The 27231-nt window shown below is 38.9% G+C and overlaps 1 protein-coding gene across 1 annotated transcript in view; it reads left to right on the forward strand.

Moving 5' to 3' along the window:
- CTNNA1 (catenin alpha 1) overlaps positions 1-27231 on the forward strand; it is a 167475-nt gene that overhangs the window by 3803 nt on the left and 136441 nt on the right. The window contains exons 2-3 of the mRNA XM_053913257.1: positions 24546-24652; positions 26252-26447. Of these exons, the coding sequence (XP_053769232.1) occupies positions 24548-24652; positions 26252-26447 (301 nt within the window). The 5' untranslated portion in view covers positions 24546-24547. The remainder of the gene's footprint in view (positions 1-24545; positions 24653-26251; positions 26448-27231) is intronic.

The following is a 27231-nucleotide window of genomic DNA, read 5'->3' on the forward strand; positions in this document are numbered from 1 at the left end:
TTAAAACCCACTTTAGATGTCACTGACTCTGGATTTTCTCTTGGCTCTCGGGGCTTCTGGGTACTTTGTGCAAATTCTGTGGTTGCATCTTTTGTACAGTTTGATAAATATATATATACTTTTTGATAAGTATTTTTAAGGTATGACTTCCTCACACCTGGGGGTTTCTTAGAAGTGGGGTCTAGGACTTTGTTTTTGATAAAATTTTTAAAAATTAAAGTAAAACACATAGAAGTATAACATACATGTAGAAAAGTACTCAAGTCATGAGTACCTGCTGAATAAATTGTTTGTCAGAATACCACTCATATCCAGCATCCAGATCAAGAAATAGAAAATTACATGTACTCCAGGAATCCCATTTTGTTCCTTTGCAGTTAGTACCAATCCCTCTGTTCCCTTCAGGTTCTAATCTGAGAGTTAAGATTGCTCAATAAGTGTTCACCAGAGTTAGTTGAATTTCTTCCTGTCTTCCCCTCCACCTTTTAGTCTTACATAGAAGCAGAACTCTCGTTTGTGAAACTTACTGCCGTCTTGTTGCTGCACTCGTTAGACTCTTAGATTGGCATTGGAATTTAAGGTCTTCTAAATTCTGGCCCTTAAAAAAGTGAAAAATTACTTTTTTAGCCTATTTTCTACTGTAAATTGTTGCTGCATGTCTTTTGCATTTGCCAAGCATTTGTATTGGGGTGCTCCATCCTTTGACACGAACGCTATCCATCTCTGAAGGGTGGTTAACATTGTTTTTCATTGAGGCATAGGTCATCATTGCTGAAAGTTTTTAATTTATTTGAAATTCTAAAATTTGTGCCTGATCATGACATTCTCACTCACATATCCTGTTTTTTTTAAACATTAAAATAGAGATTTTATTTATCTTTAGAGAGAGGTGAAGGGAGAGAGAAAGAGGGAGAGAAACATTGATGTGTGAGAGATACATCCAGCAATTGCTTCTCGCAAGCCCCTAGCTGGGGACCTGGACTGCAACCCAGGCGTGTGCCCTGACTGGGAATGGAACCAGCCACCTTTCGTTTTGCAGGCCACCACTCAATCCACTGAACCACATCAACCAGGGCACATATCCTGGGGTTTTTTGGTGCTAAAATATACATAAAATTTCCCATTTTAACTGTTTATGTATATACTTCAGTATCGTTAAGTGCATTCACATTGTACAACCATCACCATCATCCATATCCAGGACTTTTTTCATTTCCCCAAACTGAAACTCCATGTTCATTAAACAGTAACTTACACTTCTTTTCCTCCAGCCCCTTGGCAACCACTGTTGTACTTTTTCCCTCTGAATTTGACTGCTGTAGGTACCTCATATAAGTGGTATAAACAATGAACAATTTGACTACTCAAGGTAGTAATAAGTGTAATAAACAATTATGTGGTAGGGTGTCTTCTGCTATTGCAAATTTGTTCTTTTATGACTGGCTTGTTTTACGTAGCATAATTTCTTTAAGGTTCTCATGTTGTAGCATGTGTCAATTTTTAAGGCTGAATAACATTCCATTATCTATTTATCTGTTGATGGACACTTGGGTTGCTCTCCCTTTTTGGCAGTTGTGAATGTTGCTGTGAACATGGTTGTACAAATGTGTGTTTGCATTCCTGCTTTTAATTTTTGGGGGTAGAGTCCCAGAAGTGGAATTTCTGGATTATATCGTAATTTTATACTTATGTTTCTGAGGAATGCCATACTGTTTTCCACAATAGCTGTGCCACTTTATGTTTTTATCAGCAATATATAAGGATTCTAATTTCAAATTTCTCCACATTCTCACCAATACTTATTTTTTATTTTTATTTTTAATAATAGCCATCCTAATGGATGTGAGGTGGTAGTTCATTGTGGTTTTGATTTGCCCTTCCCTAATAATTAAGTGATGTTGAGCATCTTTTAATTTGATTATTGGTCATTTGTATATCTCTTTGAAGAAATCTCTATTCAAGTCCTTTGCCTATTTTAATCAGTTTTTTGTGTTGTTGTTGGGTTGTTAAATAGTATGGATATTAATCCCTTATTATAGGGGTGTCAAATTTATTTTCACCAGGGCGCCACATCAGCCTCGCGGTTGCCTTCAAAGGGCGGAGTGTAATTTTAGGACTGTATAAAGGTACCTACTCTTTAACAGTTAAGCGAGAGCTCGGCGCAGCCGTCAGGTAGAAACAAGGTGCCAGGCAGGGCCGGATTCAGCCCACGGGCCTTGTGTTTGCCACCTGTGCCTTACTAGATATATGATTTGCAAATACTTTTTCTTATTTTATAGGTTGTCTTTTTACCCTGTTGATAACATCCGTTGAATCAAAAAAGATACTTTTTTTTGTTGTTGAGTTGTAAAGGTTTTTAAATATTCTGGATATTAATCCCTTATCGTATATCATTTGCAAAAATACTTTTTATAGATTGCCTTTTCACTCTGTTGATAATGTCCTTTGATGCACAAAAGTTTTAATTTTTTTTAATTTTATTTATTTATTTTTAGAGAGGGGAAGGGAGGGAGACAGAGAGGTAGAGAAACATCAATGTGTGGTTGCCTCTCCTGCGCCCCCTACTGGCAACCTGGCCCGCAACCCAGGCATGTGCCCTGACCAGGAATCGAACCTGCGACCCCTTGGTTCACAGGCCGGCACTCAGCCCACTGAGCCACACCAGCCAGGGCAAAAGTTTTAAATTTTAATCAAGTCCAGTTTATCTATTTTTTCTTTTGTTGCCTGTGCTTTTGGTGCCATCTTAGAAATCATGACCATATGGAACGCCATGGAGCCTTTCTCCTGCTCCATGGCCCCCCAGCCCCTCAGCCCAACCGTGGGTATCTTGAGGGCAGGAACTAGATTCCTAGATTCTTTTGTAGTAACCACTTTACCCTCTAGCATATGGTAAGCAAGGGAGATCTGCGGGAGAGAATTTTTAAAAAATGGAATTCTTAACAGGTCATAATAAACAATAAAGAGTTATGCAGTAGGGTGTCTTCTGCTATTGCTATTTTGTCATTGATTAGATGTCTATTATCTGATAAATGGTGATAATGTGTTTTTTGGAGTTTTTAATCTTGTGAGTTCCAGCTTGAGAGTTTGAACTTTGTCATCTGTGTAATGAATAAGATGATTTACAAAGGATATTTATTTTAGCCTCTAATGTGATGAAATGCTGATTTATTCTTTCAGTTATGGAGTGTTGGACAAGACAAGTTTTTATCCATATGAAGTGGGTTGTCTTACAAATAAAACCAGTGAGCTAGTTTAGTATTTAAATAACATTAAGTTGCTGATTTACCTTTCTTAAGACTCTTCTAGACCATAAATTCTTTTGCCAGATGCTGAGCTTTAAGGCAATTACAATCTTTTGTATCTTCCTGTCTCCTGTGATACCTGACTTATTTCTAAACCCATAGCAGATACTGTTTAATGCATACTGAGTTACTTAGGCTCTATGTAGGATTGTGCCAGGTTGAGATGGCGGTGAAGGCATGGCTTTATATCCAATTTATTAAAGTTTTTTTTTGGGGGGGGTAAAGCTCATTCATATTATCCATAAATACTGTTAACATTTTGGTGTATATCCTCTAATGTTTTTTTTTTCTAGGCATGTATATTGATTATATATATATAACTTTTATAAAAACCAGATTTTACCTTATATGTTCTGTTATAATCTGTCCATTGGTCATAACTTGAACATTTCTGCTATTAGTAACATAAGGTTAGCCATTATGCACCACTAAGGAAAAAGAAATACTCCCAATAAACTAGGAAATGCCATCAATTGTAAGACATACCCAGATTTTAAAGACTTAAGAATATGAAATGCCTATACTTTAAAATTGATGAAATATGTAATCGAACAATGCTAACATAGCATTTTTTTGCCTTTGATCAGACTTTTGCTCAAAATTAGCTGTGCAAAGTGATTTAACCTTTATGGAATAAACAAATTTAGGTTTATGCAGCAGGCTTCTATTCTTCTGTGATGGGTTTCTTTCCTGCAGGCTTCTCATGCTGGTTTCTTGGTACCTGTAGCCTTTATTTGCACCAAAGGCTTCTTCTGTTTCCTAACGCCAGCAGTTCTCTTTTCTTCCCAAACACAGGCTTCTTGCCTGGAACCCCCTTCTTATTTGGTTTGGCTTCTAGCGCTGCTGCTTTCTCCATCTGGAGGTTGTGGTTCCTGACCTGGCAAAGAATGGTGTTCCTGCGCATGGTCTTTGCGTATGGGTTTAGCTTCAACATTGATTCTCAGGTTTTTCAGTGGATTCTTCTTCAGGACTCTGATGAATCTTGTGTGGTTCTTGGAGGGCTTTTTGGATCTCTGGGCTTTTCAAGATTCTGCTAAGGTTTGTATTGAGCATCTGGCTCAATGGGAAGGTTGTAGTTACTGCTGAGGGAGGCAGCTTAATGCCAGGTGCTGTATAATATAGTTCATCTAACTTGTGGAAAGCACTTTCAGTCCAAATGCAGAAATGGCCCACATGCCCACCAGCAGCAGGTTTCAAAATGTTCACTTTGCTTACATTAAGCACCATAATTCCAGGGATGTTTATGAAGACCTTGATACTGTTGCCTTCATTATAGATGATATAAGGTCCCTTGTGATGATGATGATTTCTCACTTTGCCTTGCTAGCTGTCATTTGCTGAGAGACATAGGCCTCTTGATACTGTTCCAGGCCCTAAGTTTCTCCCTTCCAAGTACTAACCAGGCCCTACCCTGCTTAGCTTCCAAGATCAGAGAAGATCAGGTACATCCAGGGTGGTATGGCCATAGACCAGGCCTTAAGTTTCTTAAGATGCAAAACAGCTGCCTCGGTTTTCTTGTAGCCTTCAACCCCTGAAGGAAGTTCAGGAACTTCCTGGGGGAGGGGGCTGAGAGGGAACAATGCTGCTTGCTTGAGGCTGTCAGTCACTTCCCTTGCTACCCACAAGCAAATTGGGCCCTTCTGGTGCTGATTCCAGGGTGTGTGGGCTTGTGTACCTTCTAGGACCCTCTGGGTCTCTCTAACGAGCTCTCCTGTGAGGCAGGGAGTTTTTCCCGTTGGCGTAATTTCCACAGGTTTTTATAGCCAGAGGTGGTGCGGCTTTATTTCCTTGCGCTGGAGCCCTGGGTTGCACTGTCTGTCTCTCTCCCCAGTTGTTTCTTCTGGTTTATCTGCATGCGAATGTGGGACTGCTGGGTCTGCCAGCTGTGCCTCGCCCACCCGGGTCCTCCTGCCACCACTGTCTTGCCACGTGTCCTCTCCACCCCAGGTGCGGGTCTGTGCTCCTCCTACCATTCTGGCTGAATGTCGGATTTCCATACGGTTCGATTTTCTGGCAGATGTAGTTTTTTGTTTTTAAATTTATTATTGTCCCCCTTTTGGTTGTGCAAAGTGGCAGTGTGTATCTACCTATGCCTCCATCTTGGCTGGAAGTCCCAATTTGTACTTCTTAATCCCTGAACCTTTTCCCCCATTCTCATCCTTCCCCCTCCCCAGCCGATAACCTTCCAAATGATCTCCATACCCATGATTATGTTTCTGTTCTGCTTGTTTGCTCAGTTTATTCTTTAGGTTCAGTTTTTAAAAATTTTTAGATTTAATTGATAGTTGTGAATTTATTGCTTTTTTTAATGTTCATAGTTTTGTTTTTTCTTTTTTTTTTTTAAGTTTTTGTTTATTGATTTGAGAGAGAAACATCAATTTGTTGTCCCACTTATTTATGCATTCATTTGTCGATTCTTGGATGTGGCCTGACCAGGGATCGAACTCACAATGTTGGCATATCACGACGACACTCTAACCAGCTGAACTACATGCCTTCTTTTTCTTAAATAAGTCCCTTTAACATTTCATACAGTAGTGGCTTGGTGTTGATGACCTCCTTTAGCTTTACCGTGTCTGGGAAGTACTTTATCTCTATTTTGATTCTAAATGACATCTTTGCTGGATAGAGTAATCTAGGTTGTAGGTCCTTGCTTTACATCACTTTGAATACTTTTGCCAGTCCCTTCTAACCTGCAAAGTTTCTTTTGAGAAATCAGCTGAAAGTCTTATGGAAACTCCTTTGTATGTAACTATCTGCTTTTTCTCTTGCTGCTCCTTTGACATTTTAATTATGATGTGTCTTGGTGTGGTCCTCTTTGGGTCCAACTTATTTGGGACTCTGTGCTTCCTGGACTTATGTGTCTATTTCCTCCACCAAATTAGGAAAGTTTTCTTTCATTATTTTTTCAAACAAATTTTCAGTTTCTTGCTCTTTCTCTTCTCATTCTGGCACCCCTATGATGCAAATGTTAGTATGTTTGAAGTTGTCCCAGAGGTTGCTTACACTATCCTCTGTTTTTGGATTCTTTTTTCTTCTTGCTGTTGATTGAATGTTTTTCCTTCCTTATGTTCCAAATCATTGATTTGATTCTTAGCTTCATCCATTCCACTGCTGATTCCCTATAAATTTTTCTTTATTTCACTTAATGTAACCTTCATTCTGCCTGGGTCTTTTTTATGCTATTGACGTACCCAATGAGTTCCTTGAGCATCCTAATAACCGGTATTTTGAATTCTGCATCTGATAGATTGCTTATCTCCATTTTGTTAAGTAGTTCTTCTGGAGTTTTATCCGTTCTCATAGGGGCCATATTTCTTTGTCTCCTAATTTTGGCAGCCTTCCTGTGTTTGTTTCTATGTATTAGGTAGAGCTGCTTTGACTCCCTGTCTTAGTAACATGGCCTAATGTAGAAAAATCGCACCCATAAGTTGGATGAGGTGGAGCCTTAGGTAATCGCCAGGGTGGGGCAACCCATATGAACCAGGTTGATGGGGTCTCAGATATGGCAACTCTGTGTGGGAGAGGGCTCAGAGAAGGGACAATGGCCGCTGCTGGGCCTCTGGAGTTTGGTCTGAGAGGAAGCTGTCCCCTGGCAATTGTCCTGATGCCAGACACTTCGTTTCTCCCCTTATGCCACTGGTGCCCTTCCAGCTGCTATCCTGCTGCTGGAGCCCAGAGGGAATGAGTCTTAAGTCAAGTCGTAAGTCTGTTGCCGGCCCTTTAAGAGGAGATGCCTGAGAATCCTGCAGTTTCTTTCACTGCCCCAACTTCCACTGGTTTTACAGCCAGAAGTTATGGGGACTTACTTTCCTGGCATTGGAGCCCTGAGCTGAATGGTCTGGTGTGGGGCTGAGATCCCTCGCTCCTGAGCTATCCCTTCCGATTTTTATCCACCACAGCGTGGGTGTGGGACTACCTGTTCCATGTTTCTGTCCCTCCTACCTGTTTGGATGAATGTGACTTCTTTAATTCCTTGGTTGTTAGACTTCATACAGCTCGATTTTCTGATGATTCTTGGTGCTAGTTGTTTGGTAGTTTAATTGTAATTTTTGCTGTGGTTGTGCGAGGAGGCAAGCCGAATTTACCTATGCCTCCATCTTTATTGGAAGTTATGAAACGTTTTTATTTTGAAAAAGTTCCACATATCTATTTTTTCTTTGGCACCTACCTGGGGTTTCCTTTGGTGTCATACCCAAGAAATCATTGCCAAATCCATTGTCATGTACATTTTGCCTTATGTTATCGTCTAAGAGTTTTATTGTTTTAGTGCATCCATTTAGGTCTTTGATCCATTTTGAGTTATTTTGGGTGTATGTTCTTAGGTAATGGTCCAAATTCATCCTTTTACATGTGGATTTACCATCTTCTCAGCACCACTGTTGAAAGTCTGTCCTTTCCTCATTGAATAATCTTGACACCTTTGTCAAAAATTATTTGACTATATATTGTGTTGCAAATTTCGGTTCTATTGTGTTTATCTCTTTTTCTCTATGCCAGTACCACACTGCTTATTTGATGCCAAATTAGCATTTGAAGCTAATAATGTTCGTGCATTTAAATTTTGTGGTTTAACTTTTCTATATTTTGATTGTGGAGGTGATTACGTAACTGTTTTAAGTTTGTCAAATGTCATAGAATAGTATGCCAAAAGTGAATTTCGTTGCATGTAAAAAGTGAAAAAAAATGAACAGGTTAAAAATAAATTCATTCAAAATGTATATTTTGTTACTTTCTACATATAAAATAAGGAAATAGTTAAAAATGTGAAGTCAGTTATCCTTTCAGCTTTCTTAGTCCAAGTCATTTTTCCCTCATGAGTGACTGAAACCACACCTTTAGAAGACTTGGGAATTTTGGTTATACAGCACATGTTCGAAGGTTTAAGTCATAGTAGTACCTTCTATTTTCTCAAGAAGTCCAGCACATCAGGCATCTGGGAAAGTTTCAGAGCAACAATTCTGAAAATTTGCCCAGGTGCCAGTGCTTGCTTCCAGACCTAGAAAGTGTTGCTTGTGCAGCTTGGTGGTCTGCTCAGTGCCCCAGCGGTGTGGGTGTTGGTCGAGTGGGCCAGACATTGTGGGGAAGTGGACAGTCTGGCTTGACTGGCCCTGTGTCATGCTGCTTGCTCATTTTAAGAGCACTATACTAAATTTATCCATTATTGAAAGTTCAAAGTGTGCAGAAATAACCGTGTTTCAAAATAAAACTTCAACATTGCCCTTTCTCTGTTGGAGCCTCTAAATGTTCATTATTTTCTTCTTTTTTTAAAACTGTCAAATATTTTCTTCTCCACGTTCAAGCATGCCCCAACTTCATTTCTAATGGAGCTTGAAATTAGCATGCATTTCTATTTACTTGTTGATGAACTGTCATCTGTCAACCCTACTCTTTGATTGGAATTTAATTTGTGCTTTTTCACTGGCTGCAAGTTTGGAGTAATGCATATAATGTAAATACAGTTTGAAAGGCAACTTCAAGTGTTATTCTAAACATTTATAACAAAGATTTGATCATTGGAAACAGTTACCATCATATGGGTAGTATGATTTGATTTTTAAAATTTCTTGTCATCTGTTCCATGTTCCCATTATAGCAAAAGAAGAGAGGGCATTATATCATGGAAGTTATTATAATTTTCATCTGTAAGATTTTTAAAAAAAGACTCAGAGGGCTTTACAGAGAATAAAACTTATCACTTGTATTAAAATTATGTAATTAATAATTTATTCCAATTTAACTTTAGTATTAAATAACTAGTCTTACTCTTTTATTTTTAAATTTATTGATTGATCTGAGAGAGAGAGAAGAAGGGAGAAACATCAGTTTGTTGTTTCACTTATTTATGCATTCATTGGTTCTTTTTTTTTAATTTAATTTTTTTATTGTTATTCAATTACAGTTGTGTGCCTTTTCTCCCCATCCCTCCACCCCACCCCAGTCATTGGTTGATTCTTGTATGTGCCCTGACCACGGATCAAACCTGTAGCCTTGGCTTTATTAGGATGATGCTGTAACCTGGTCAGGGCTAACTAATCTTATTCCTTAGTTGATAATTTAAAGACTAATTCTTTCCTGGATTGTTTTGGCTATTCCATTGAATTACATTAAGCTGTGGATTTCTCTCATTTTCTTGTTCTGAGATTTTATTATCAAATACTGTAACACATAAGTAGATCATCAGTTGTATTTTGAAAATGTCTTATTGCTGCGGTTTATTTTATTTTGGGAGTATTTGACATTAGGAATTGAAGGTGTGAGTTAGAAGCCTGGCTAATTATCAATTTACATAATCCTGTACTGGTTTATTAACCAGGTTGGACTGCAGAGTGTTCTTGAAACTGAAAGTGCTGTCATAACTCAGAAAATGCATTTCTAGTGACATGAAGGATGGGAGTCTTTGTTAATAGTCCATTTGCCCTGTGCAGCTCCAATACCTGCTTTCTTTCCAAGCAAAGATGCATTGTTACTATTCTGTCATTGTATATTGAATATTTCATAATGTTAAATATTTCAGTATTAATCCAGACTGTTAATCATGGTTTATGAAAAATGATAGTGCAGTGAGTAAGGGAGAAGCTGAAAGAGTAAGTTACTATCACTGACAAGTCAGTGTTTATGGAGATTTTCTATTCTGGGGAATCTCTAAATTGGCAAAGGTTTTTTGTAATCATCATATCATTTTCTTGCTTCCTTGGACCTGGGGGTCATCATGTTCTCAGAAAAGCTCTGGACTGACTTTGAAGTGTATGTTTAGAAACCTGTTGTTTTGCAGAGAAGTGGCTAAGTGAAATGTGAGTTTGATAGCTTGAGAGAAGTGGGGGAAATCCACGGAAATGAAAGATGGCAACCTTTGAGAGAAATTTAAGCTTCTTTAGGGTCATTAAGACCAGTGAAAGATGTGATGTGTTTTGGGTATCTGTATTGAGTCAGGGTCTAGGGCAGTATTTAGTTTGCTGTATCTCTACTGCAGTAGGAAGGATTCAGTTAAATACTATACATTTATTGTAAGTCTGCATTTCAAAGCAGGTGCTGGGAGAGATGTTAAGACTACAATCACCGTTGCTAACCTCAGGGGATTTACAAACTAATGGGATTAGCTTTAGTAATACCAGAGATAGGTAAGAAATAGCAATCTGTACCCATTTTTGTTAATTTGTATAAGAGACATTTCTTATTTCTTTATATATATTTTAAAGGCTTATTTATTTTTAGAGGGGGGAAGGGAGGGAGAAAGAGAGGGAGAGAAACATCAATGTGTGGTTTGCCTCTTGCACGCCCCACACTGAGGACCTGTCCCACAACCCAGGCATGTGCCCTGACTGGGAATTGAGCCGGCGACCCTTTGCTTTGCAGGCCAGCACTCAATCCACTGAGCCACACACACGAGCTAGGGCTTATTTCTTTTTACATGCTAGATGAAACCTAAAACAGGTTTCAGCCAATTTAGTTAGTAACTTATAGAATGTTTTAGATGGCAGTTACCACGCTCAAAAAAGCCATGTCTGTCCCTGTGCTCGGAGAGCTCTCGGTTTCAGGAGAGATACACACTGCTCTGTGACAGGGGCTCTGATAGAGATGAGATGCTTTTAAAATGCTGGGGGAATCCAGAAACTGGAGAACATCTCTTTCTGAGGAAGCAGAGTGCGTTTGTGTGAGTCTTGAAGATAGAAAAGTCTGGAAGGGTGGTCTGAGCAGAGGAAAGGGCTTGCATAAAGCTCTGGGGAGATGCACAAGCACTGGAGAAGAGTTTCACGGCATGCAGGCAGGTGATGAGGCTGACAGGGTAGTGTGGGCGTCAGGTTTGTTCCGAAGAGTTTAGGCTTCATCCTGTCTGGAAGCAATTCCAAGTTACTTTTCAGAGGGGAGTTGACCCTACAATGATGATAAATAATTAGGCCTGTTAGGAGAAGACTCCTAGATAGTCTAAATCAGGATCTAGGAGAGCCCCGAGGATGGGAAGACTTATTAGAGAAAGATTTTTATTGAGGTGCAGAGGTGGGGGAGGGAAAAGGAGAAAAGGGGGTTGTAGAGCCTCATTCTTTGGGTCCTGGTTTGGTGGAACCTTGGTCAGTGGAGATGGGGAAGGCCACAGGGGAACAGATTGGTGGGAAAATGCTTGGTTTGGGGCCTGTGGATTTTTGAGGAACTCAGCTCTACAGTTGTGTGTGTGAAGTCCTTTAGATTGGGGAGATGCCAGTCTGGCCAGGAAGGCACTTGCTGGCTGCTTTTAGCCTTCACTGTGGTGACTGTAAGAGGTAGGGTTTGTTCCTTTGTTTTTTTCTGGCGGGGGTGGGGTGGGGGGTGGGGGCGGGGCTGGGGAGTTTGGTGGTTCAGGATTTCTTAACTAGTATAAATAGTAAAAACAGAATGGGTCCCAAGTTTTTTTAAGTAGGAAAGATGAAGTCCAAACCTGTAACCTTTTTTAGCTTCTTTGCTTATCTTTCAGCCTTTCTTTTACCACTTCACTCTTTATCTTCTTCTTTTTTTTTTTTTTCACTCACATTTGTGGTTCTTAGAGGGAGCCAAAGTTTTTTGGTGCCACTGTCCCTTTGCAGAATCTGAAACAGCTGCCTCACCCCCACCCCCCATCCTGTACATTGTACCCTCAGGGAGGACTCCTGGCCAGTTGGGGACTCTCCTGGGTGCTCCTCTTGTGCACTGATGGAGCAATTTGCAATTTCATAGTTGCTGATGTATTGTAACTATTTTCTTGTCTAGAATGTGAGCGTTTTCCCCCAACTTTTTTTTAATCTTTAAATGTACAGAAAAGTTGAAAGGGTAATACAATGAACACTTAGTTTATCAGTTCACCTAGATTCACCAGTTATTATTAACTTGTTCAAAATTTGCTCAGTTGCTCTATATAAACATTTTTCTGAGGCATTTGACAGTAAGCTCTAGGTACCAGGGTACTTTACCCTTTAGTTCTTCAACATGTAACTGCTAAGAATAACGACATTGCTCTTATATAACTACAATATCACACAAGAAAGTTTACATTGATGCAGTAACATTATTTAATTTAAAATTTAAGAATGGTCCAAGAACCAGTGTCTGCTCTCCCTGAGCACTTGTGAGAAACGCAGACTCTTCCTACGCTAGACCTACTGAATCAGGATATGCATTTTAACAAGATTCCTAGAAGTATTGCTCTCATGCACAGTCCTTATTCATACTAAATTCACCAGTTGTTCCAGTGATGTCCTTTATAGCTTTTTGTTTTAAATCCAGGAATCAGTAAAGTATCACAGACTGCATTTAGTTGTCACGTCTCTAGTTTTGATTTCTAGCCCTTTTTTTCCTTCATCACGTTGACACTTTTGAAGAGTTTAGGCCAGTTTTGTAGATACCCTACAGTGTAGATTTGTGTAATTGTTTCTGCTTTTGGCAAGAATACTACCTATGTGAAGATGAGTCTTTCTTAGGGCATTGCAGTTGTTGTCAGGTGGTTCTGCTAGTGGTGAGGCTAAGTTTAACCACTTGATTAAGTGGCATCTGCCAGATTTCTGCATTGTAAAGGCACCTGTTCCGTTTTGTACTTAATCATTAATTGCTGTGATGATCTGGTAGAGGTTTCTAATTGGTCTTTGTGTCCCTACCACCTAGCAGGATCCTGGGACATGGTAATTGGTCAGTCCTGGGTGAGTTAATGAATGACAAAACAGGTCATCAAAGATACATATTCTACAATGCCAGTTTTAGAGACAATTCTTTCTTGTTTTCTCACACAGTCTGGGTAACTTTGTAGACTCTAGTAAAGTGCAGGCATCTTTTCTCCTGGCTCTCCCAAGAAAACTAGAGTCCTCTTCTTCCTGTAGGCTTCTCCTCAGCTGTGTTAAAGTTTGTCTTTTAGTCCCATTGTTTTAAAACAAAAACCTCTTTTTCCTTTTGTCTCTTTTCTCTTGTGCCTCCAGTCCAAATACTTGGTTTCATCTTCCTTCCTTTTCTTCTCAGAACAGAGTCATCCAGTTTCTTACGGAAATAGGGACCTCCTGTGCATCCGTCCACGTCAGTTGTCTGTCAGGAGGGCTGAGTGCAGTTTTCTATTAAACACTTCCGTTGTTAATGGTCTCAGTCATGTGGGGTGGAAGCTAAGTAAATGAACATAGGTATCCAGTCCTCACTGCAAATAGTCACTTCTGGAGCTTTTCGTTTGTTTATTTTTGTTCCTTCACTTGATCTCTCACCACCTCTTGCTCTGTGCTCCAGCCACGTTGTTTTTCTTTTTTTTCTACGTCCTAGGAGATGCTGCCTTGTCTCTGGTCCCTCTGCCTATAATGCTTTTCCCCGGACACTCACATGACTGCCTCTTCCATGTCTTTCAGATTTCACCTCAAATGTTATCAAAACAGAAAGGCCCTTGAAGGACCGTACAGAGCTTCATTTCCGTTACCCTGATTAATTTTTTTCCTAGCACTGATACTGTTGTATTTATGCCATTACTGTAGTGTATGTTTCATGAAGGTAGTTTTTGGTCTTGTTCTGTGCTGTCTGGAATAGTGCCTGTATGGATAAGACACTCAAGGATTTGCTGATTGAGTGGCTAAGTGGCTGGCTGAACCTTTTTTTAAGGTTTACCTCTTACCCGTTGCGTAGTGTTTTTGGTAACCATTGTGTCTCCTGATGCCTCTGCCAGGGCAGTTCTTTCCTTTTGCTGCCCCTGTGTTCCCCATTGCCTCAAGAAAAGAAGAAAAGGAACAATGAGAGTGATTAAATGTTTTGTTATGATTAACAAATAATTACCTTCAAAAATAACTGTAATCATAAGTCAAATCTTAAAAAAATAATAAAGCCTAGCCAAGTGCCGTTTTTCTCATAGATTTATGTACCTGGAAGGAGATTGGCAACTTCTATGTGCCATATAAGTGCCTGATATAAAACGTATATGATGAGTAGATGGATGTAAGCGATGGCTTATTTAATCCAGTTACTCTACAGTAGATGGGGAAGTTTTCCGAATGTGTTTGACTCTTAGTTTTCATCGAGGCTAAGCATTTTTTTTTGGACCATGATACTGTATTTGTGATTAGAAAGACTACACCTTTGGGGAAAATACCATAAATTTTCTTTTGTTTACATGGAACATGTATGTTTTTATACCTCTTGCTTTGTTAACCCCCTTCCACCCCTCCTCCCTCAATCCCCAACCAGTAGAAGGTGACAGGCTTAGAGGATTTAGTAAAAGAGGCAGGTGATTCTTAATTACAAGGGTTACCTTGATCTGTGTGGGGCTTTTTTGTTTTTTGTTTTTTTGACAGTTACTGGGAGATTTCAGAGTTGAGATTCCAATAGCTGTGTTAACTCTGTTTAATGCAAAAGCAACCTGGCATCCTTGTGACTGCACTGGTAATCCACAGTCCTATATCTTCTGCAGTGTGACAGATAATGTTACTGTGGGTACTCTTAAGACTAAATTTTCTGATTTGCATTTAAATGAACCATCCTAACATTGCATTACCTTAACCTTGCTGTTAAAAAAAAAAAAACTGGCATTGAGTAGCATAGTAAAGATATTCTAAAGCTTTGGAGCAGACATGGTTTAAGAATGATGTGGCCATTCTGTTGTAAATGAACATTTAATGTCTTTGAAGAAAGTATGTAGCTCTTTGCGTGAAAGAGGCAGTTTGCCAGCAGTCAGTCTCCTTAGTTCTGATGGAGCTGTGCTTTTGTTTTCTGCTTGCTTCTTCATTTCTCTATCATAAAGGTTGCTGGTCAAATGCCTACATCTCTTTTCCTTTCTGAATTTATAGTGAACTTTTGCTTTATAGCCAGGATTGCTGTTTATAAGGTAATGAAAACTGAATAACTACAGTTTAACTTTTTATTTAGTTCCACTAAGCTTGATTCCTCCTGGAAAAACCTAAGGTCGTTGTAATTCATTAAGGTTGGCTAACTCTAGTAGGTTTTGTAATAGATCTTGTGAAGGAGTGCTCTGTAAGTTAATTGGAAAACTTAGAAACTGCCAGGAGTTTAAAACTTATTTGTTTAGCTACTCTAAACAATATCATTAATTGTAGAGAAGCAGAGATATGACTAAGATTAAGGCAGGAGCTTTGTCTTCGTAGGCTTGTAAATATTTTAAAATCAGGTTGCATAAGTTCAGTTCAACTAATACTGTGTTTGCTCTGCATAAAGCATTTTCCTTGCCAGCAACTTAAGGGATATAAAGAAAACATAAGCATAGTTATCATCCTTAAACTTAAAATATAGCTACAAAGTCCACAGGCCAAACCTGGAGAAAATTCATTACACTTAATAAAACAATACAGAGGCTATGGAGAGATAATATAAATGAAAGGAATACTAGAATTTCAGGGCTGGAAGGACTTGGAGTTTACAGTTTAACCTCTTTCATTTTATAGATGAGGAAGCTGAGGATCCAGAGAGGTGAAGTGATTGCCCAAAGTCAGCTAATAAGTAGTGACAAAGCTAGTACCAGAAGCTGTGTTCTTTCCAGAGAACATATTCTCATTAGATTTTAAATACTTCTACTTTTTGGAATCCTTTTAGCGTTGGGGTCACCAAAAGTATAACTTGGCTCTCTAGTATAGTTGAATAGTGTTCAGTGTCACCCTTGGCAGGGCCTTTGATTAAAGATGCTGTGCAGGGGAGTCTGCTTCCATCACGGTTAATGAAAGCCTTGAAAACACACTGAATGGGTGCCCAATTTTCAAGTGTTAGTGTGTTTCAGGTTTCTCAGTGTGAGTGAGTGAGTGAGTGAGTGAGTGAGTGAGTGAGTCAGTCCTTGCCTTAACACCTTCAGTGGGAGCGTGCATCTGGTGAACTTCTGTGGGGATGCCTAGAGACCTCCTCAGAGACATTAATTACTTAAGAGGATGTGGAGTTCTGGAATGAAGAATTGGAAGGGATTTTAGGGGAGAATCTTGTACAGTAGTTGCAAAGTGTTGTCAAACAGGGCAAGCCTAGTACTCAGACATGTTTGCTTGACCCACACAATGGTAAAATTTTTTGGAACTAGTTTTGCCAATGTTTAAAGTTGGGAGATTTCATGTGAAAATCTGCATCTCTAGATCTCTTGAAAAATCCGATGACTTGCTAACCCTGGGTTTGCATGATAGAGATTGCCTAGAGCTGCTGGGCAGCTGGGCACATGTATTCCTGATTAACCAGTCCTGGTCCCTCCTAGCAGTCCCTAACATCTAGCATAGAGTCAGGTGCCATTGGCAATTCATTATTATGCTTATACTCTGCCTTTATTGGAGTTAAGAAAGTGAAATCATTTTGTAACCCAAAGTATCAAAATTAGGAAAAGAGGAGACCAGGAAGGCTTTAAAAAGATTATTAACATCTGTGCAAATAAATATTCAGGAGACTCTTACTCTTTCTCTCGCTGTTTCTCCAAGTTTCAAAAGGCTTTTTCTGTTCTTTTTCTTTTTTCCTGACTGAGCTTGCCCAGTGTTTGCAGGCTCACCTTGGGCAGCTTCTTCCCTCTTTCCTCCACCTTCCAGGTATCTCCTTCTTCTCCACAGCTTCCCTCGGCCTGAGACCCTATCTCTCAGACCAGTACTCTCATCTTGGTTCCCAGTTTTGTTCAGGTAGGAAAAGTGGGCCTGAGCTGTGGGTTCTAAAGCAATAGGATGCGTGTGTACTGCTTGGACCTTGATTTGCTGGTTTTCAAGTTGCCAACTCCTCAGGCCTAGTGCTTTTCCCCAGGCAGGGGGTAGGCTGACCGGCTTTAGTTCTCTCTTGCCTCCCTCCCTCTACAACCCTTGAAAGGTTTTCTGTTATATTTGTGTTGATGCAGAGGCTGTGGAATGCTAGGATAAGAAATCCATGGGGTAAATCATTCTTTCCGAAAAGTCTTATCTGTGACATTTGATGACATTTGCTTGAATTGTTATTAGCCCTTTAGCAATCTATAGTACTTCATCTTTAGTTTAAACTTTCAAACTTTAAAAGTTTACTGATTTGGGCTGATCAGCTTAGTGGACAAATAACCTTTAAAAACTAAAGTGTAGGCCTGACATAATATGTGTGGAGAGCACATTTGCCCACATGGAATGAAACAAATTCCCTGGAAACTGGCATTCTGTATTACCAGATTAAGCAAATCTGAATTCCTTTTGGCACCCCATCTCCAGTGATTCTAGAATTTTTTGATGGTTAGATAAGTCTTGGTCAAATGTTACATGATACCTGTGCTGATATTTTCAAAATATCTACCTCTTCATTGTCACTCAAGCATGCGTTTATGGGAGATGATGAAAACAGGTATTTTTTTTTTAATTTTTAAAAAGATTTTATTTAGTTTTAGAGAGGGGGAGGGAGGTAGAGAGGGAGAGACATCAGTGTGTGATTGCCTCTTGTGCACCTCCTACTGGGGACCTGGCCTGCAACCCAGGGATTGTGCCCTGACTGGGAATCGAACTGGCTTCCCTTTGGTTTGCAGGCTACTTGGTGCGCAATCCACTGACCCCACCAGCCAGGGCAAGATATTTTTATATTAAAGTTGTCAAGAGTGGTCTAGTCACAGATATGTGCTTTTTTATCTTGTACTGGTCATTTTAATATAGATTTTAACAATTAAAATGAAATTAAAAAAACAATTCTTCAGGCACACTAGCCACATTTCAAGATATCTCTTGCCTTTCCCCTCCTTTTCTTCTTTTCCTCTATTCCTCTCCTTTGCTTTTCCCCTTTCTCTCTATTCCTCCTCTCCTCCTACCCCTCTTTCTCCATCCTTTCTCCCTTCCTATCCCTCTTTTTCCCATTTTCCTCATACTTTCCCTCCCTCCCTTCTTCCAACTCTCTCTCCCACTTTCCGTTCCTCTCTGTATATGTACATGTATTTAATACATTTTTTCTGAACTATAAGAAAGTTGCAGACATCATGCTCATTATAGTATAGTGATGAAAATTAAAAAATTTAATATTGATACAATATCTAATTCATAATCCATTTTCAAATTTTATTAATTGTTTCAATATTTTTTTCTTCCAGAGGGTGGGCTGGGGGGAGAGGGTAAAGAGGAAAAGTTGGGACAACTGTAATAGCATAAACAATAAAAAAATGTTTAACTTTCAAAAAAAAAATTGTTTTTCCCAGTACAATTTCCATCCAGAATGACTGCATTTAGTTGTCATCTTTTTAATGTCCTTTAATCTGGAAGAATTTTTTAATCTATCTTTGTTTTTCTTACCTTGATTTTTGAAGACTATAGTCAGTTATTTTGTTGAGTATCCCTCACTTTGAGTTTGATGTTTCCTCGTGATGAGATTGAGGTTATGTAATTTTGGTAGGAAATACCAACAGAAAGTGATGTATCGTTTCTCAGGGTGTATTTTTTGACTGGAAATCAAACCTGTGACCTTTTGGTTCACAGGCCGGTGCTCAATCCACTGAGCCACACCAGCCAGTGCTCTTAGAGTGTGTCTTATAAAGAGGTACATGATGTCAGTTTGTCCCATTATTGGGGATATTAATTTTGATCACTTGATAAAGGTGGTATCTGCCAGGTTTCTCTTGGGAGTTACCATGAGACTGTATAAATAAATACTCGGTTTCTTAGTAAATTTTCACCTACTCCATTTAGCATTCTTTGATGATTCTTGCCTGAATCAGTTATTATGATGGTTCCTAAGAGGAGATGTTTTTTTCTAAATACATTATTTCTTTTACATTTATTAGTTGGTGCTCTTCTGTATGGGAGAACTTTTCTCCTGTATTCATATTAGCATGGGTTCATGGATTCTCATATTTTCCAGTAGATTATAATCTACTTTCATTTAATCTTCACAAAACCCTCTGAAGGCAATACCTTATTTTATAAATGAGGAAACACGTTCAAAGGGGTTAGTGATAAGCATGCCTTTTGATTGCATCAGCCTTTTTACATCTTGTAAAATAAAGGTTCTCCTTTTTATTACAAAAATGACTTTCTAAATACCTGTGTAGTTTTATAATATCAGAAAATACAGTTAAGCAACATGGAATGTTAAAACTACCCACCACCCCCAACTCTTAGGGACAATGTTATTGTTAATATTTTGGTTTTTACATCCAGATATCTTCCCCCCTGCAGTTATACTTCATATTGCATATTGTATATGAATATACATCTTCAGCAGTATGTATTTTGAACATTTACTCATAAACTTCTACAACTTTGCCCCATTAAAAACATTTTTTTTTAATTTGAGAGAGAGAGAGAGAGAGAGAGAGAGAAGGAAACATCAATTTGTTGTTCCACCTGGTTATGCATTCATTGGTTGATTTTTGTGTGTGCACTGACCCGGGATCAGCCCTGCAACCCTGGTATATCTGGATGACAATCAACTAGCTACCTGGCCAGGGCGCCTCCATTTTTTAAAGGAGAATTTATTTATTTATTTTTAGAGAGGAGAAGGCAGGGAGGGAAGGAGAGAGGGAGAGAAAAGAAACATCCATTGGTTGCCTCTCTCATATCCCGCAACCCAGGCATGTGCCTTGACCTTTCTGTTTGGCAGAGAACAGCCAACCCATTGAGCCATACCAGTTAGGACTCCTCCAGTTTTTAAAGGAGAAATTTTATGTATAAAATTTCTAAGAAGCTAAAAGAATAAATCTGTGGGAGAACCAAGATGGCGGCGTAGGTAGACACACTGCGCCTCCTCGCACAATCAGAACTGACAGAGAATCGAACGGCAAGGGGTCCGACACCAAGGAAATAAAAAATAAACATTCATCTAGACCCGTAGGAGGGGCGGAGATGGGCACCGGGGTGGAGAGGACTCGCGTGGCTGTGGCGGGACTGAGACTGGCGGAGTGTGGGATGAATGGAGCAGGCAGTCCGAGCACTAGCAGACCCTGCGGCCACACATTCGCGCAGATAAACCGAGAGGGCCGGACTCAGAGTGGTGGAGAATGGGGCAGGCAGAGCAGCGGGTAGTACCCTGGGGCCCCACATTCGCACACAGATAAACCGGGCGAACGGCGGGGAGCGAAGCAGACCTCGCAACCCAGGGCTCCAGCGCGGGGAAATAAAGCCTCAAACTTTTGATTGAAAGCGCCCGTGGGGGTTGGGGCGGCAGCAGGAGAGACTCCCAGCCTCACGGGAGAGGTCATTGGAGAGACCCACAGGGGCCTGGAGTGTGCACAAGCCCACCCACTGGGGAACCAGCACCAGAGGGGCCCAGTTTGATTGTGGGTATTGGAGTGAAAGATTGAAATCCGAAGGAGAGTGAAGCGGGCGCCATTGTTCCCTCTTGGCCCCTCCCCCACGTACAGTGTCACAGGGCAGCGACCAGCGTTACCCCCGCCCGGGTGAACACCTAAGGCTCCGCCCCTTAAAGTAACAGACGCGCCAAGACAAACAAACAAAAAAGGCCCAAATGACAGAACACTTCAAAGCTCCAGAAAAAATACAACTAAGTGACAAAGAGATAGCCAACCTATCGGATGCACAGTTCAAAGCACTGGTTATCAAGATGCTCACAGAATTGGTTGAATCTGTTCAAAAAATAGATGAAAAAAATGAAGCCTATGCTAAGAGAAACAAAGGAAAATGTACAGGGAACCAATAGTGATGCGAAGGAAACTGGGACTCAAATCAATGGTGTGGACCAGAAAGAAGAAAGAAACATCCAACCACAAAAGAATGAAGAAACAAGAATTCGGAAAAATGAGGAGAGGCTTAGGAACCTCCAGGACATCTCGAAACGTTCCAACATCCAAATTATAGGGGTGCCAGGAGAAGAGGAAGAACAAAAAATTGAAAACTTATTTGAACAAATAATGAAGGAGAACTTCCCTAATTTGGCAAAGGAAACAGACTTCCAGGGAGTCCAGGAAGCTCAGAGAGTCCCAAAGAAGCTGGACCCAAGGAGGAACACACCAAGGCACATCATAATTACATTACCCAAGATGAAACGCAAGGACCTACATCCAAGATTACTGTATCCAGCAAAGCTATCATTTAGAATGGAAGGGAAGATAAAGTGCTGCTCAGATAAGGTCAAGTTAAAGAAGTTCATCATCACCAAGCCCTTATTATATGAAATGTTAAAGGGAGTTACCTAAGAAAAAGAAGATCAAAAATAGGAACAGTAAAAATGACAGCAAACTCACAGTTATTAACGACCACACCTAAAACAAAAACAGGAGCAAACTAGGCAAACAACTAGAACAGGAACAGAACCATAGGGATGGAGATCACATGGCGGGGTGTCAATAGGGGAGTGGGAGGGGGAGAGGGGGGGAAAGGTACAGAGAATAAGTAGCATAGATGATAGGTGGAAAATAGACAGGGGGAGGGTAAGAATAGTGTAGGAAATGTAGAAGCCAAAGAACTTATAAGTATGACCCATGGACATGAACTATAGGGGGGGAATGTGGGAGGGAGGGGGTGGGCAGGATGGAGTGGAGTGAGGGGGGGGAATGGGACAACTGTAATAGCATAATCAATAAATATATTTTAAAAAAATCTGTGAATAAATCTGCCTAGTCATGTGTTCTCCACCCAGAGGTAACAATTATGAATATTTTTTATAATTTCTTTATTACTGTATGTATGTTTTCACTTTTGCTGAACCATTTGAAAATTGCAGTCATTTTGACACTTTACCCCTAAATATTTCAACATGCATCTCCTAAAAATAGTCCTTTTTGTACATAGCCACAATTTCATCATCACACCTATGAAACTGAGCAGTAATTTCATAATATCAACTAATATTTAATAAATATTAACAATTTACCAGTTTTCCTTCAGCCAACTTAATAGCTGTTTGTTTCAAACCAGGCTTCAAACTGGATACATGTATTAGATTCTTACATCTCCTGGTCCTTATAGTCTACAATAGTCTTCCCATCTTCTCCTCTTAAATGTTGACTGAATAGTTAAGGCCTCATTGTCTGTTTAGAATGCTGTATATTCTGTATTTGTTTCCTCATGGTGGGTATTTTTTTAAACCATGCATCTGTATCCTCTATAAACATATATTTCCTATAAACTTGAAATTCAGTCTAGATTAGGGTGGTTTCTTAATCTGCAGTTGACTTTACATTAGAAAAATTTTGTCTTTGTTTTTACCAACAGGAATTTAGCATTTCCTTCTGTATTAATGTAGATAACGAACCAGTTTTAAGTTGAATCTGTAACTTTGTTACCAGTAGGAATTTCAGTGTTTTTCGTGTCTGCAGTAATTAATTATATTATGATGTATTGAAAAAATGTGCATGCTTATTACTTTCAAGTAGATACAAGATTTCTTACCAGATTTTGTTTAATGTTAGTAATGAAGCACCTATATTGCTGTATTGTACATTTGTTTGTATTTTGATAGCTAAATTTTAATATGTGTTTCCTTTATAAACCTTTGAATTGTATTTCATGCATTTAAAAAACGTTCCAGGAAAGGGTCTCTAGCTGCACTGTCCAGTACAGAAGCCATTAGTCACATGTGGCTCTAGAGCACTCGAAGTGTCTTGTTTATATTTAAATGTGCCCTAAGTGCGAAACATCCCAGATTTTGAACACTTAGCACCTACGTAAAATATCTCTAGTAAATTTTTAAAAATTCTGATTATATGTTTTAAAAATATTTTAAGTATATTGTGTTAAAGAAAATGTATTGTTGAAATTAAATTTGTCCATTTCTTTTTACTTTATTTCAATGGGACAAGTTGCTCTATAGGTGGTAATAGACTGCACAGGGATCCATGGCATTGAAAAAGGTGTAGAATCCTCACAGAGAGGCTTCATTGGACTGAAGGTGAACATTTAATTTTGCTGTTGCACGACTATTGGTGCTCAGTTTATAGTAACACTGAGGCTCTTGAAAAACAGAAGTTTTTTTTTCATCAAGAATACTTTATAGGTAATGTAGGACACTTTATATTTTATCATATTAGGGAGCATATAATATCAGGTGTTTCATTATTTGCAATGCTTTGTTAATTTGTTTAAGGACATGACTACTAAATTTCAATGTTGTAAAGGTACTTCTTACCTCTTTGCAATTACTGGGTCATCTGTCAGGTGGTACTTTGGCACCTGACAGATATCCTGTTCCCCAGTACCCCTTCACCTAATGGTGTTAATATTCATTGATAATACTTACCTGAGTCAGTTATTACACTGGGGTTTGCAAAATGGTCATTTCCTAACCCTAGTCTACATTCATGGTAAAGAAATTTCTTCTACCTTCTTTCTTTTGTCATAGGATGGGTCGGTCTATCAGTGGTCAGTTAACAGTCATTGTTCTTGATACTCAAGTTGTAAATTTGGGCAGTAGAGCCTTCGGTTCCGGTGTCTTTTTGATATGATTGTGTTAATTTTTGTGCCCTTTCTTGCTTTCTGCACAACTGCTTGTTAATCTCAGACCTGGAATAAGCCTTTTTTTGAGGAGTACTGATTGTTGGCTGGTTGTGATTTATTAAATGATGTGTTTGACGGGTAGTTTACAATTTTTAATGATTATATCATACAGTGCAGTTGTGAACATTATGTTATCCAGGTTTTTAACATGCATCTCAATATTTCATTTAGATAAAATTCTAGAAGTTGAATTTTTTAGTTATAAGAATGGACCCTTTTTGGTTTTAAAGTTCTGTCAACAGTGCGTTGTTTGGAAAGTTTATTTGTGTTTACTTCAACTACACTGCTCTCCTATCTTTTTGTCTTTAATCTTTAAGGCACTATTAGAAGCAAAACCTAACTGCTTGGTGTTTTCATTGAAGTCTTTCCCCCTAGTCTTAACGCCTCTGTCTAATGGAAGTTTACTTTGATACCGATACAGTGATGTTTGACTGTTTCTTGAGATTTCTGACTGTGAATGATAATCGCTGTAGGTGCAGAGGGCATCAGACTTAAGCCTTATGTTTTAATAGAGTAAGGCAAGGTGTTCTGTGTAATGTTTAGGCAATACTATACTGTAAATATTGTGCAGTAAGAAAAATAAGATTCTTTTGTATTAGTCTTCTTTCACTGTAGCTTTTCGTCCTCCTTTTGGTGTGGAAAAACTGGAAGTAGAACTGTCTTGGTGCCAGGGAAGCCCAAAGGTAAAAGCTCTACATGTTTGGGAGTGCCCTCTTGGAGTACCTCTAATTTTTGTAAACTTGAAATCTTAATAGGTCCTAGGACTTACTGGGCCTTCATATGCAGGCTAGTAAGAATTTTTTTTCATTTTGTAGTGAATGTAGCTTTCTTGATACACAAGTCCTTAAGTAGGAGATTTGTTACATAATTCATTGTTTGTGTTTAATGTTTACCTGACTTTGTTTTTCTGTTTCTGTTTCAGAAATGACTGCTGTCCACGCAGGCAACATAAACTTCAAATGGGACCCCAAAAGTCTAGAGATCAGGACTCTGGCAGTTGAAAGACTGTTGGAGCCTCTCGTGACACAGGTAAGAATCTGAAAACTCGGAGTACACAGTTGTTTGATAACAGGGTTCCATAGCAGCAGGTCTGGGTAAACAAACAGAGCAGGGTTATTTAGTTCAAAGGTTAATTTGAGTGCTTGAGTTTAGGTTGATAGTACTTACATGATTTGCCTCCACTGATAATTAAATATTGTTGTGTGGATTCATTTAACCCTTTAGAAACAACCTTTCAGTCTTGCTGGCAACAATACGGGCCAGTAGTATGCACTGCAACTTCCAGATGTTTGCGCTTTGCAGACGTTTTCTTGGCGTCACTCTTTTCTTGGAACATCCAAGAAAGATGGGATATGGAGCCTTGAGTGTTAAGTCTCTTCTTCCTGTTTAATACCTTTCATAGTGTATTAGCAGGTAATGTAATGTGAGGGTATAGGTTTGGTACGTTCTGTTACAAATACAGTATCACAGTGTAATGACATTTCATTAACTGTTAGCAACTAGCTTAGTGCTTTTACTGTTCTGGCACAGTTTGTGTGTGTGTGTGTGTGTGTGTGAGAGAGAGAGAGAAAGAGAGAGAGAGAGAGGCAGACAAAATGTAGTGCTATGTGCTATCCTTTAAAAAGCTCCATTCCAACTGATAAATACAAGCTAATACTATAAATAAATATATATATATACACATACACACACATACATATGTATGTACACATGTTTTTAAAAATATATAGCCCTGTGCAGTAAGACTCAGGTATATTTACTTTATTGGAGCCCATCTACAGCAGCTGCCAGTAGGTCTTTGTGTTAAGACAGATGATGCTAATAACCAATCTTTAGTTGTCTTCATTGTACAGATTATCTGGTATTATATGTATTTATGGTGGTTAATGTTCTGGGACCTAAAACACCCTCATGGGAGGCTACTTTGGACAGCTGTCTTTTTCTTAAGGGCCTCCACTAATTAATTGCTGAAATTTGTGTGAATAAACTGTGGAAAGATTTCAGGAGTAAGTTATCTTAAAACATTTTGCATAGGTTGAAATGGGAAAAATGTGACCTCCAGATAAAGCCAAGTTCACTGTTGACCTCTTTCTGGAATGTTTTAAAAAATTGAATTTATTAGGGGTGACATTAGTTAATAAAATTATATTGGTTTCAGGTGTACAATGCTATAACATATCATCTGTATATTGTATTGTGTTCACCATCCCAAGTCAAATCTTCCATCACCATTTATCCCTCCATACCCTCTTATACCTCCCTCCACCCTCCCCGGAACTTACTGATGACATGAAAACAAGTAGAGATGCCTGACTTGTTTCTAATTTAGTTTTTATTTATAAAATGAAGCTAAAAACCAAATGATCATGTTTGAGGAATTAAAATATTTATTATATTTCTTATCTTACACATTGAGAGCTAAATTATTTTGGAAACTAAATAGAGGGTCATTATTATATATTTTAAATATGGAGAGAGTTCTATGTTATTTTTTAAAGCTTAATGGAATCTCATAGATGTAATGTTTCATTTTTATGAATTTATAGTTGCTATCTTTAAAGATGTTAGTCTTTTTGTTATTTTCATTTTAATTGATTGCAGTTTAATTTTTTAAAATGGAACTTTTAGGTTACGACTCTGGTAAACACTAATAGTAAGGGGCCCTCTAATAAGAAGAGAGGTCGTTCTAAGAAGGCCCATGTTTTGGCTGCATCTGTTGAACAAGCAACTGAGAATTTCTTGGAGAAAGGGGATAAAATTGCAAAGGAGAGTCAGTTTCTCAAGGAGGAGCTTGTGGCTGCTGTAGAAGATGTTCGAAAACAAGGTAGGTTAATTTTGCTTTTTATATATAGAGAGGCAGGCCTTTCCAGAAAATGAATTCTTGAAGGTGACTTTTTGAGGTCAATATTCCCATTTTTAAAATAAATTTTATTTATTTATTTGAGAGAGGGGAAGGGAGGAAGAAGAGAGGGAAAGAAATATCAGTATGTGGTTGCCTCTTGCACACCACCGACTGGGGACCTGGCCCACAACCCAGGCATGTGCCCTGAGAATCAAACTGGAGACCCTTTGGTTTGCAGGCTGGTGCTCAATCCACTGAGCCACACCAGCCGGGGCAATATTCTCATTCTTATGCTTGCCAGTTGCTCAGTTACTAGTAATATTCAGTTATTGGAGACATATGAAGTTGTAGTGGCTGAAATTTTAATCAGGAGAGGTAGTAGAGGAACATTTTTTTTGAGAATCTGAATCTACTTCTCTTGGTTGTTCCAAGTAAAAGTTGAGTCTTAGAAATGTTGTAACACAATTCGATAGAAAATAAATGGGGCAGAAGTTTTCCTTTTATCCTGTGTAATACTTTTTTTTAGTTCATGCTGAAGGTATGAGTGATAAAATGGAAAAATGTCCAGTAATTCTGAAAATACCATAGAAATTGCCCCATTCTGTCAGACTGGTATGTTGAGTCAAGCATACATATATATTTGCACTGGTTCGAGTTTGAAATAAATTGGATGTGAGCCTAAAAAAATCATGTTTCGGGAAAACTCAGAGTTAGTAGAAGGTAAAATTATACTCAGAGGTTACCTATCAGTAGTTACTGTTAGAAA

Source organism: Desmodus rotundus, chromosome 10 (genome assembly GCF_022682495.2).
Source record: "Desmodus rotundus isolate HL8 chromosome 10, HLdesRot8A.1, whole genome shotgun sequence".
Taxonomy (NCBI): domain Eukaryota; kingdom Metazoa; phylum Chordata; class Mammalia; order Chiroptera; family Phyllostomidae; genus Desmodus; species Desmodus rotundus.